This window comes from Martes martes (assembly GCF_963455335.1).
Source record: "Martes martes genome assembly, chromosome: 9".
Lineage (NCBI taxonomy): Eukaryota > Metazoa > Chordata > Mammalia > Carnivora > Mustelidae > Martes > Martes martes.
Window position 1 is genome coordinate 103,912,880 of NC_137896.1, and position 13,345 is coordinate 103,926,224.

At 37.3% G+C, this 13,345-nt stretch overlaps 1 protein-coding gene across 1 annotated transcript in view; it reads left to right on the forward strand.

The window, feature by feature from the left end:
* BUB1 (BUB1 mitotic checkpoint serine/threonine kinase) overlaps window positions 1–13,345 on the forward strand; it is a 51,121-nt gene that overhangs the window by 2,983 nt on the left and 34,793 nt on the right. Inside the window, exons 2-10 of the mRNA XM_080813739.1 lie at window positions 352–411; window positions 523–661; window positions 1,480–1,676; window positions 4,068–4,111; window positions 4,710–4,810; window positions 6,937–6,989; window positions 7,083–7,267; window positions 8,442–8,593; window positions 11,955–12,214. Of these exons, the coding sequence (XP_080669865.1) occupies window positions 352–411; window positions 523–661; window positions 1,480–1,676; window positions 4,068–4,111; window positions 4,710–4,810; window positions 6,937–6,989; window positions 7,083–7,267; window positions 8,442–8,593; window positions 11,955–12,214 (1,191 nt within the window). The remainder of the gene's footprint in view (window positions 1–351; window positions 412–522; window positions 662–1,479; window positions 1,677–4,067; window positions 4,112–4,709; window positions 4,811–6,936; window positions 6,990–7,082; window positions 7,268–8,441; window positions 8,594–11,954; window positions 12,215–13,345) is intronic.

Consider the following 13,345-nt stretch of genomic DNA (forward strand, 5'->3'; position numbering starts at 1 on the left):
CCCACCATTTGAGGAATAGCAACTTGTGGACGCTGCCCTCAGGATGGTAGTGACATTGGGCATCAGTGACAGGAGAAAAAGATCCTTTGGGATAGAGTCTGGGACCCTCTTCCAGCTGCCTCTTTATAAGGGCTAAATTTGGGGGCCTTGGATCTTGCTATCTTCTGGAAAGATAACTGTGCTTAAATTTTCTGACCACTTTTAAGTGAATAATCTTTTAATTTTTAATGTAGCTTTTGAACTGGTATTTAAGATTTCCATTTAAACTGTATAAATGAGGAACATAAAATACATCTTTTGATTTTAGAAATCATCCCTAATAAGTCATGTGCATATTTTTCTCTGTTCTAGAATGTTTGAAGCCCATATGCAGAGCTACAAGGGCGATGACCCACTTGGTGAATGGGAAAGGTTAGCATTTAGTTTATTTTTTTCCTTTAAATAAACTACATGAAAAAATAAATAAATAAATAAATAAACTATATGCTGCCTTGAAAATTAATATTATCCATATTTTTCTAGTTACATGCAGTGGGTAGAAGAGAACTTTCCTGAGAATAAGGAATACTTGACAACTTTATTAGAACATTTAATGAAGGAATTTTTGGACAAGAAGAAATACCATAATGACCCAAGATTCATAAACTATTGTTTAAAATTTGTAAGTATGCTTTCAGGTGTATAATCTAGTCTGTAATCCTACTGTACTTTTGCTTGTTTCCCCAGATTTTAAGATCATTTTAGACTGTCTTACTTTAACTACTTTGTTTCCAAAGTTGTATGGCCAGAAGTGTGTATTTTGGAAGCTTTTGGCTTCTGTATTACAGAGTCAGTAATTTAATTTTAAAACCCTCCTCCTCTATCAACCGCTGTAAGTGTTATGATGTGAGATAGAAACCATTAAATTAAAACGTTTGTTGAACGGGAGGGGGGTGAGGATGGAAAGATAAGCAGGCACTGCCAGGTACTCAGAGGATTCCTGGGAGTAAATTAAATTCATTGTGAATTTTTTTGTTGTGAATAATTAAGAAAATATTAACTCTCTGGAACTAAATTTAATACTAAAAGGAAAAGGTTGCCTCAGGTTAAGCATTAAAAGGCCGGACCTCTTCAGTTTTGAAATGAAGGCTTTGGGGGCAGGAGTTCTAGTAATCATGAATGGGTAGAGTTAAGATGGATTTGTTCACTGAATTACAGGATAGTAGGATTTGAGGCACACTATGGTACTTGAGCAGGCCCCGATTAAGACAACTATAGTACTTACTTCATGAGTCATTATGGAAATCACTATCCTAGGAATTAGTGTGGGTAATTTTGGGAACATTGAATATCAAAGGAAAGGAATAAGCTTAATTTTTAGGTTTGCTGTTGGAGATCCGTATAGCATGAAGACTGAACACAGAAGGTGGCTGGGCTCTGGGCCATACCTAGACCACCAATTCCTTTGTTCTTATATCTGTTTGCTTTGGGCTTCTGTAGGCTCAGTACAACAGTGATCTTCATCAGTTCTTTGAGTTTCTGTACAACCACGGGATTGGAACCTTGTCATCTCCTCTCTACGTAGCCTGGGCAGGGCATCTGGAAGGCCAGGGAGAGCTGCAGCATGCCAGCGCTGTTCTTCGGAGAGGACTTCAAAACCAGGCCGAACCAAGAGAGCTGCTACAACAACACTACAGGTAGTTAGAAAATAAAACTCGGGCCGCCACCTTCGGCTCAGGTCATGATCTCGGGATTCTGGGATCAAGCCCTGCTCAGCAAGGAGTCTCCTTCTCCCTCTGTGCCTCCCCTTGGTCATGCTCACCCTCTCTCTCAGATAAATAAATAAAATCTTAAAAAAAAAAAAAACAACTCTACATGGTATTCCCTACTTGGAAATGTCATGTTTGCTCTTAAAAATCTTTTCTTATGGGGCACCTGGGTGGCTCAGTTGGTTAAGTGTCTGCCTTTGGCTTAGGTCATGATCCCAGAGTTCTGGGATTGAGCCCTGCATTGGGTTCTCTGCTCAGTGGGACTCCCACTGCCCCTGTTTGTGTTCCCTCTCTTGCTGTCTAAATAAATAAATAAATAAAATCTTTTTAAAAATTTTAAAAATAATCTTATTAATCTGTATGGAAAATTCTCATTGTGAAAATGTGGATAATACAGAATAGTATAAAGAAAAGGAAATTGCCCAGAAATACTACTATCAACATTGTGGTACATTGCCTTCCAGTATCCTTTCCTACACCTGTGTGTGTGTGTCCTTGTATTTGTGTATTTAAGAGTAAATCATACTGTATGTTATGTCTGTTGAGCTTTATTCTGTCCTAGAAACTTTTATACTACCTATAAAGTAGGTGTGAAATCTGTCCCACAGTTAGGTCATAATTGAAGTGTTCTCTAAATCAACATTTAAGATGTTTTCAACATTTTGATTTTTATGAAGAACAATATAGTGAATATCTTCGTGAATAACTCTATTTTTCATAGTTTTTATTTTTTTCTGTGATTAAATAGACCTCATTTAGGACATTTTGAAAATATGGAAAAATAAAGAAGCAGAAGAAACCTGGCATTTTAATTTGGCACATTTTTCTCTGCTTGTTATAGGATTTAGAGGCATGCTTTAACACACCTGAAGCTTTGTGTTACAGTCTCTTTCTTTTATCATAGAGTTATCTCCCAATATATTTCCGATTTTTATCTCATTCCTTTAGATAGATACTCAGAATTGAAACTATCTAGTCAAAGGGTATATGAAGAGTTTTTAAGTTTTGTGGTACATAGAATCACATTACCTGCTCAAAAGGTAATACAAGTTTTTTGGTGGCCCACTCTTTAGCAGACTATGAAGTAACTTAACTCACAGTACCCCTTGCCAGCATTTAATATACTCATTGTTTTCAACTTAGCTACAGCGCTCATGTTTTTTTTAAACTTTTTTATGAGAATTTTCAAGCATATATTAAAGAAAGAAAAATTAGGGGCGCCTAGGTGGCTCAGTGGGTTGGGCCTCTGCCTTCGGCTCAGGTTATGATCCCAGGGTCCTGGGATTGAGCCCTGCATCGGGCTTTCTGCTTGGCGAGGAGCCTGCTTCCCACTCTCTCTCTGCCTCTCTGCCTACTTGTGATCTCTGTCAAATAAATGGATGAAATCTTAAAAAAAAAAAAAAAAAGGAAGAAAGAAAAATTAGTATAATGAACTTCCCATTTACCTATCACCTATTTTTAAATAATTATTAACATTTGATCATGTTTTTGTTATGCTGAAGAATTTAAGGCAAGTCCAAGACAGCAAAATATTTTACCCTAGACACATAAACATCTCTAAAAAGTGATTTTTTTTTTAACAGAACCTTAGGCCATTTTCATACCTAACAAATTTTAATTATAATTCCTTAATATCCTCTAATTTTCAGTCCTTCCTCATCATGTAAAACATTGTGGGTTTGTTTGTTTGTTTTTTTAACTGTTGGTTTGTTTGAATTAAGAGTCACAAGATTTGGCATTTGGTTATACATCTTTTAGTCTCTTTATACTATATACTCTTGCTCACATCAGCCAAAAATGTCAGGTTTGGAAGTTGCATATTACTTGACGAGTGAGATGGTGTGCAAAGGTGTCATGAAATGACATTTTTAAAAATTCTCACAGCATGAGCAGTAATATATCTGCATTTTGGAGTGGTAGCCTAAGTTTTGGACTTCTTTCTCCTAAATATTATGTTCATTATGTTCCAGGTGTGTAGAATGCCTAAGATAGGGAGCTCAAGCTCCCCATAGTGTAACATTTGCAGACTTGATATACAGAGGAAGAGGGTACATCTGTTATGTGAGTTTGAGAAATACTGACATAAAGCAGGCAGACGGGGGAGTTTTTCTAATGTAGTATATTGGGTATGAAGAAAATCCCAGAATTTTTTTTTTAAATTTTGACATCCTCTCTTGATCTCAGTCTTCACTAGCTTGTGATAAGTTGTCTTGATAGGTTGAGATCGAGCCAGATAGCTATTTTAGTTTTTGCTTTAATACAAATATGTATTAAACTAAGTTTGTAATCTATATTGATGCTTTCACTCCTGTCATTCAGGTTATTCCAGGCACGCCTCACTGAAACACAATTGCCAACTCAAGGTAAAAAAATGCTTTCTAAAATGTCTGAGTTATTAATAATGTAGTCTCTGACTTGCACTGCCTTTTTTCCCCACTTAAAAAAAAAATTCATCCAGTATTTATTAATTGTATTGTCTTAGGTAATGGGGAAGGCAGCCTGGTAATAATGCCTAGCAAAAATCCCTATAGAGCAGAGCTATGTTAAAGCAAATTAAAAGAGCAAACCCCCAAGAAAACTTTATTCATTATATTTTTAGGACTTAAAAAAATTAAAATTACCCAAAATAAAGGACAAGACTTATTCTAGAGTCCATCTATTCTGAATTGAGTCAAATGTGTTTAATGCAACTTTTGAAGAAATGTTGTCATCATTCTTTAGAGATAAAAATTACATTTCAGCAATAAGCATCAACTGTCCCATCCTTTTGTTTAAATTATCTCTATAATATTCCTCTTATCTAAAAAGAGTTTTAGTTAAATTTTCTGAGACAGTGGTCAATGAGTTGATTTATTTCTTATGCTACTTATTGAAAGACCAGGGGAATGTATTTGTAATAATTTTACTTAATATGGTTTTACCCTTTTTTCCTCTTTATTTCATCTTCTTTTCCTCTCATAGCTAGAACCTCAGACCCTCTCCATAATGCTCAGATTTTAAACCAAATGATGACTTCAAAATCAAATCCAGGAAATAACTCAGCCTGCATGTCTAAGAATCAGGTAATAATAATACTCGTGGGTTGTGTGGGAACTGGTATTGGCTTTGAACGGCCATCCAGCTGCCTTTCTCATTTGTTTGACCTTGTCTGACTACTAACCTCTCTGTCACCTACCTGTCATCATCTACCACTGCTCACCTCTGATATTCAATTTAAATAACTTACTGTCTGGCCTTCACTTCCCGTGTTTATCTGACTTAGGGGCCCCCCTATATAACCTGTCTTCACTTCCTCCCCAGCAAGTGCTCTCCTCCTTTTTCCACCAGCCTCCCTCACACAGGCCAGGCATCCCTCCTACATTGGGTAATACCCACCTGGAGGTTCCCGAGCCCTGCTTAAACACTCAGGAGGTTGGAATGATGGTACCTATTCACCTCAACCAGGGCTTTCCTCCTCCCCAGAAATTATGTTTCCGGTTTCCTGGTTCACTCTTTATGTTGTACGTATTTCCTCTGTATCCTCTTTCACTCTCTACTGCCACATGAAAGTGATTTTAAACTCCTCTTCACTTCCCTCAAACTTGGGACCCGGTGGTCTTTAACCTCTCCTTCAGGAGCTGGCAAAAATAGTATTTTCGGGGGCGCCTGGGTGGCTCAGTGGGTTAAAGCCTCTGCCTTCTGCTCGGGTCGTGGTCTCCGGGTCCTGGGATCGAGCCCCACACGGGGCTCTCTGCTCGGCGGGGAGCCTGCTTCCCCTTCTCTTCTCTGCCTGCCTCTCTGCCTACTTGTGATCTCTCTGTGTCAAAATAAATAAATAAATATTTAAAAAAAATAGTATTTTCATGAGACAGCAAAAGCCATTAGATGATATCTGTCAATTTTCTGCCACTAACCAATAAATATAGTTGCACCCTCCCTGCCATCACAGTTGGGAAAAATGGTCTTCCACTTGTACTTGTCTTTCATCCTCCTTGAGACTTTGTCCTGTTGAGATCTCTGCTGCTCAAGTCTTTGCTTCCCTCGGCCTTGTTTTCCAGCATCTGTCTTCTTCCTGGTACAATTGCTCTTTCACTTTGCTTAGGACCTCCTTCCAACTAAATCCAATGGCAGTGCTTCTTTTCTTAGTGCACATGTGCAATTTTTATTAATGTCACACATTCCTAGACATGGAATATGCATTTCTCACTCTGATAGATACTCAGACTATCTCATTTTACATTCTCCACATTTGCCAGTCTCATTGCATTCTATTGCCCCAACTATGTAAACTTTTAAACAGCAGAAATGGTCTTATTTATGGTCACATTTCCAGGACCTAGCTCAGGGTATGACATCTATGAGATATTTAATAAATGTTTGTTTAGTGAGTGAGTGCCAGCATTGGGAACTCCTGAGGATACAATAGGACCAGAAGGAAATTTTTATGTTTCTTTTATTAATGTAGAATTTTAGAACATTAATCCCATAACACATAGGTCCTCTGGCCCAGCTCCTAGTCTATCAATTAGAGGGAAATAGCGCCCTTCTCTACTACCAAGTAGGAATTTTTCCATAGGTATTGGGGGCCAGGGGCAGAGGGAGAAAGAATCTTAAGGAGGCTCCACGCCCAGTGTGGAGCCGGACATAGGGCTCTATCTCACAACCTTGAGATCATGACCTGAGCCAAAATCAAGAGTCAGATGCTTAACTGACTGAGCGACCCCTGTATCCTCGCCCCCAAGGAGAAATTTTCTTAAATCACTCTTAATGGACTTTTAGTTACAAAAGCCATAAGATTAATAATTAATAGTTAATGATATAATTAATTGATTATAATTAAATTAATCATAATTTTAAAGAACATATATGAATCTAGTTGATGATTGGGGCACCTGAGTGGCTCAGTCAGTTGAGTGACCAACTCCTGGTTCTAGTTCAAGTCTTGATCTCAGGGTCCTGAGATGTCAGGCTCCAGGCTCAGCAGAATCTACTTGGGATCCTCTCCCTTTGCCCCTCCCGCTGTGCTCCCTTGCTCGCGCTCTTTCTCTCCCTCAAATGAATAGATAAATAAAATCTTTTAAAAATAAAATAAATAAATCTGGTTGATGAAGAAGCCGCTCCAGTGCTTTCATATTATTTTGTGGAATACTTTGGTTGACAGTTTATTTTCAGTTCAGTGAATACTTACATTCCTTTTCTGTCTTTTTAGGGTTCAGAAGTTTCTGGGGTAGTATCTTCAGCTTGTGATAAAGAATCGAAAAAGCAAGTATAACCTGTGCAATAATCGCTTACTCAGTTTCCTTCAAGAGCTGTTTCCGTACACTGCGGTAAATAATACATTTTTCCACATTATAGGGAACAAAGGGTGATCGTGATTTCTAAATCAGAATATTCTGCACAAGCATCTTCAGCAGCCAGAGCTGACGTTCAGCAGGTTGTCATGTATTGCAAGGAGAAGCTTATTCGCGGAGAATCAGAATTTTCCTTTGAAGAGCTGAGAGCCCAGAAATACAATCAACGGAAAAAGCATGAACAGTGGGGTACTTGCACTCTTACGATTTGAGATACTCTTATGTCACTGAAAATAATAACCTTTGAGTAAACTACCTTTTTAAACAGGTGATTGACTAAGCTGAAAGAATCTGTAAAAACATCTCTAGAAATCTTTGTTAAATACAAGTGTGGCAGCCACATGTGTCCAGGGACACAACTGATGTCTTGACAGCGAGGCTCAGAGTTGAAAGAGCAGTGCATAGATCAAGTAGATAGACAAATGTTGCCTTTGCTTTTAGTGATGGTTTAAGCTTGTAAATATTGCCCGTATGGGTTTGAACTTCTGTACATAGTCCTTTTAAACCTGTAGGTCAGTCATTTGTGCTGTAAAAGGGTTAAGTCAGGAACTGGAGTTGAGAAAGGAGCGATTGAGATGGGATCCTTTGATCAGAGTGCCCTGTCATTTATGGCTATCTAGCGGGTCACGTTTTGCTCCTCACGGGAAAACCATGAATGTTATCACTGATATGTGCGCGTGTCTCCGAGGTAACAATGTGGACGTGAGAGAGGGAAGTGAACTTTTGATCGATCAGAACATTTACACCATCTAACCCATGTGAACAGTAGCTGCTCTGTCAGCCTTTTTTGGTTTAACATTTCTCATTTGTTTGACAACTGAGAGAATAGGCAGTTAACACTCAAGGAGGGCTGGTGTGTGTCACGCACAGACACGTTTTTCTTTCCTACACTGTGACCTAAGATCTAAGCCAGAGGATTTGATCTGCATGTGATGTGGTCACGTCAAGTAAGCACTGCAGGTGGGACTAACTGCCACGTAGGGCATTCGACTCCTGTTTCTTCTTAGAAAGCACCTACAGATTTAGATCTCTTAAAAAGTGTTCTATTTTCAAACGATTTGCAGGATCACGACTGTTTTAGAAGCGATTAATATCATACTATGCGATTGCCAAATATCTTTATTGATCAATATGTAGATTTTTATAACCTACCTGCCCTGAACCTATAAGTAATTACACTGAAGGCAGGTAAAAATTACAATTAAGAGGTGATACATCTTTCAGTTCTAATAAGCTAAAACACATGGAAAAGACTAGCAAAAAAATTGCCATCTGAAAAATAAACTTTCACTTGTTATTTTGTGTATTCCTCTGATGACCTGAATTTAAACTTTGCATGGCAACCATATTCTCTTTCCTAAAGTGAATGAAGATAGACATTATATGAAAAGAAAAGAAGCAAATGCTTTCGAAGAACAACTATTAAAACAGAAGATGGATGAACTCCATAAGAAGTTGCATCAGGTGGTGGAGACGTCCCAGGAGAACTTGCCTGTTTTCCAGGAAAGGTCTGAGGTATGTGTGTGCTTTTCTCTGAGTGCTTCCCATGCCTAGTGACACTGATTTCTGTTGATAACTTGCTCCTTCCTGGACCACGTTTTTATACTTAATTCTGATGTTAATGTAGCTACTAGCATTCCAAATTTTTACAATTGGACACAGAAAGGTATTCAAAATGTAAAATGAGAAAAAGGAATTACAGATTGTGTATGTTTTTATGTGTGTACATGTCCCTATTTTTTATGTATTCATATATGTGGTCTTTCAAAAATTTTTTGCACAGTAATTATTATATAATGAGAATTTGAAAATAATTATTAATTCATCATCTAGATATATTTTGTTTGCCATTGTTTCATGTTGGAAGAGGAGGAAAGGTGATGAAATTGTTAGATTCATGTATTAAAATTACTTAATGAATGAGGTAGATTGAGAATAAATTTAAGCCACATAATGGTGCTTAAATTTTCACATAGTGTATGTCTAACTGTGATATAAGATACAGTGACGATATAAGCACCTTAATTTCTTCTTTTTTTAGATTTTTTCTTTTTATTTAGGAGCTTTATAGAAGTATAAGTGAAATATAGTAAATTACACATATCTAAAGTATAAAATTTGCTAAGGTCTGACATGCACATACACTCATGAAACTATCTTCATAATCAAGATAGTCAACATACACATCACCCCAAAAGTTTTCTTGCTCCTTTGTTCTTAGAACGACATGCTGCTTTTGTCTCGCTTCCTGATGTATGACAGGCATATATCCTTTTTCTTTCTCTTTCATTTTTTTTTTTAATTTGAATATAGTTGACCCACATTACATTAGTTTCAGGTGCGCAACATAATGATTCAATTTCTCTGCATGTTATGCTGTGTTCACCACAAGCATAGCTACCATCTGTCACCATAGCAACCATAAGTTTGTTCTCTGTATTTATAGGTCTGAGTCTGCTTTTTATTTTGTTTATCCATTCGTTTTGGTTTTTAAATTCCACATATGAGTGAAATTATATGGTATTTGTCTTTCTCAATCTGACTTATTTTACTTAGCACAGTACCCTCTTAGTCCATCTATGTTGTTGCAAATGACATGATCTGATCCTTTTTTATGCCTGCATAACATTCCAGTCTGTGTGTGTGTATCGAATTAGTGTTTTTGTTTTCTTTAGATAAATACCCAATAGTGGGATTACTGGACCATATAGTATTTCTATTTTTAATCTTTTGAGGAACCTCCATACTGTTTTCCCTGGTGACTACACCAATTTGCATTCCCACCAACAGTGCATGAGGGTTTCCTTTTCTCCACATCCTTGCCAATACTTGCAATCTCCTCTCTTTTTGATACTAGCCATTCTGACATTATGACATTATGAAGTGATATTTGATTGTAGTTTTGATTTGCGTGTGCCTGATGATGAGTGATGTTGAGCATCTTCTCATGTGTCTGCTGGCCATCTGTATGTTTTCTCTGAAAAATTTCTATGCTGATCTTTTATCCATTTTTTAATCCAATTGTTTGGTTTTTCTGGTGTTGAGTTATACAAGTTCTTTATTTATTTTGAATATTAACCCCTTATTGGATATATTATTTGCAAATACCTTCTCCCAGTAGGTTGCCTTTTTGTTTTGTAATGGTTTCCTTTGCTGTGTAAAACTTTTTATTATGATATAGTCCCAACAGTTTATTTTTGCTTTTGTTTCCCTTGTCTCAGGAGACATATCTAGAAAAATGTTCCCAAGACCAATGTCAGAGAAATTACTGCCTATGTTCCATTCTAGGACTTTTATGGTTTTAAGTCCACATTTAGGTCTTTAATCCATTTTGAGTCTATTTTTGTGTATGGTGTTAGAAAGTGGGCTAGTTTCATTCTTGTACATGTAACTATCTAGTAATACCTTAATTTCTTAAATTTTTTGAAAATCATAAAAATTCACGAACATTTGATTTTATAAAAGCAATGGAAAGATGTCCATATATATACATGTGTGTATATAGAGGTTTTTTTTTTTTAGGCCACATACGAAAGATTAATTTTTTGAGATCTCTTTCATGTCTAAAAGCATCTTTCTTCTACCCTCACACGTGGGTGATAAATTGGCTGGGCACAATGTTCTAGAGGGAAATCCTGTTCCCCCAGAATTTTTTTGGTGTTCCTGCTTGTGGCTCCACTTTCACTTTCATTCTGAGTTGTATCTAAATGTCTGAACTTTTCCACAGATTAGCTTTCTCCACTGCTGTTTCAGGTGTCAGAATTTCTTTCCTGTCCTTTTGGCAAGGTTTTGGAGGGAGTAAATGATAAAGCACATGTTCAAGCCATTGTCTGTAACCAAAATCCTCCCTGTATGGGACTTATTTTTGTGTTGTGGTAGCACAAGGATGTATTTCCCAAATGTGCTTCCAGTTGCCCCTAAATTATTTATTGAGCAACTCAGCCTTCCCCATTGATGAAAAACTTCTTTTATTGCATCCTAACATACAACATCAGTTTCTTCTTGATCATTCCATATTGTATATATGCCATACCTTTGTCATAAGTCTTGATATCTGGTATAGGAAGTCTGATTGTTCTTTTTCAAAATATTTCTTCAGAATTGATTATGATTCTTTTTAATCTTTTAGTTTGGTAGAGAGAAAATGGTATACGTCATTTCTAATTACTTTTTTTGATGACTAGTGCAGATGAACTTTTTATATTTTGTCCATTTGTTTGTGAAAGAATTATTCTTGCCCTAGGTATTTGGTGTTCTTCTTAACAATTTGTGAGAATACTTTTTTATGCTGAAGAATTAACTCTTGTATCCTTTAACTTTTTAACATAAGAGTATGTAGTTATAGTCTGAGTACATGTGAGTAAAAGAACAAAAGTTTTAGAGGAGCTTGTTAACCTTCCCATTGTGAACTGTGCTTTTATGGCAGCTTTTATTGCAATTTATATTCATACTTCCTGTTCATTCAAGAGAAAATGGCTACCAGGTGTGTTTTAATGAAAGGAAAACCATTTTGAGCATTTGATGACCTTGATTTGTTGGTCCTCTCTCAAAATTAAGAGAAATAAGATAGTTCTTAAATACTGATAAAACTGTAGGGGTTGGTTATTTCAGTGGTTAGAAGTATGAGCTGCCAGTTCTCTCTACGGTTAAAAAGCTACAAAAGCATCCATCCGGAAAGTGGTCTTTGTTGTTGTTGGTTGGTTATTTCAAAATACCAGACAGGGGATGGGGATCCCTCAGGGGGAAAGGAAGCTACTGAAGAAGACTTGGTGCCATTCTTTGAAAAGCTGTGGTGCCTAATTAGTAATATTCTGGACTTAATTGGTTTTTTTGTTTGTTGTTTGTTTGTGGTGCTTTTGTTTGCTTAAACTGAAAGGTTAATCCAGCATGTATGGGACCAAGTGTAAGCTCCCAGCAGGACCTGAGAGCCCCGTCTCTTCCAGCCATCAATCATCAGACCTCAAAGAACATGGGAGAGAAACCAAGAGAGACAACACCTGTTGTTCCTCCTATGGCAAATGCTGTCACTGCCACTTTGGTGTCCCCGGCCATCAGTCAGAGTGTATCTCCTCCTGGTCCTTTGGCAGCCCAGCCAGGGACAGACTCCATGTTTGCAGTGACCAGAAAAGATGACAGGTAAGGCATAGGTAGTGTTAGAGAGGATAGTGACATGAAGGACACTCATCAGGTTTTTACAGGTTTTGCAGTGTCAAGAATGGTGTGTAAAAGCTGAATGATTCCTCTTTTTAAAATAATTTTTAGATGGGCATGTTGTTGAAAACCAAGTTACCAGAATAGCCCCAAATCTTTCACTTATTACTCCATTTTTCTTTTAGGGGATTTATTTCATTTCATACTTCTCCCTGGAATTAAAAATTTTCAGTACAATGAAACACAACAATTTTTTTGTAACTGGAAAATATACATCTGTTGAACCAAAATTTCAGCCTTTCTTGCGGCTTTGACTAAATATATGGAGTGATGGTTACCATCCAGATAGTTTCTTGACATGTGTTCTCATAATCCTGTCTTCACCAGCAGCAATCTGGGATCAATATCCATTCCACGATATGCCAAAGTCATATCTGTACGCTGCTGTGGAGGGTTTTTTCCCTCAAGTTTGTGGGATTTTCCTAGATTTCAGAAATTCAAATTAATGTCACAATAACTTGCTTTGTTTAAATTTTTATCTTCAGTGACTTTGGCACGCTCTAGAGCAATTCTATTGTTCCGTTAGAAAAAATGAGAGCTCCGGTGTACCTTGCACCCTCCCCTGGGGCTAAACTCCTTAGCATAGATTATGACTCATGAGTACTGGTTCTTCTCATTATCCAAGATTAACTTATAGCAATGATTTCTCTTGGAAATAAGATTGCATTTCACTCACATTAGGGTAATAATTCAGGCCCATGTCCTGTGTCATCCTGTGTGTATGTAAAAAAAGAACTCTTGCGTCATTGGGGGCTATGACTTCATTAGTTCTTCTTTGTTAATGCAATTATAAAATAATAAAAACAAGAGAGCAGTGACAGGCCCAAAGAGATGTTGAGTGTCCAACCGTCCCCAGAGATGGGAGTCATCAGGGTAGAGAAGCCAGACACAGATATCCCTATAAAACTGTGAAACTCTTTAACCCAATGAATGTTCAAATCTCAGTCCGAAGCATCTCGGATGGACCTTGACCCTAGTTCAGTCAAGGGACCAAGTGGACCCCCTTGGTACTCTGACTAGCTTACCATGGCAGAGAAAAGGTGACTTTGTCTGGAA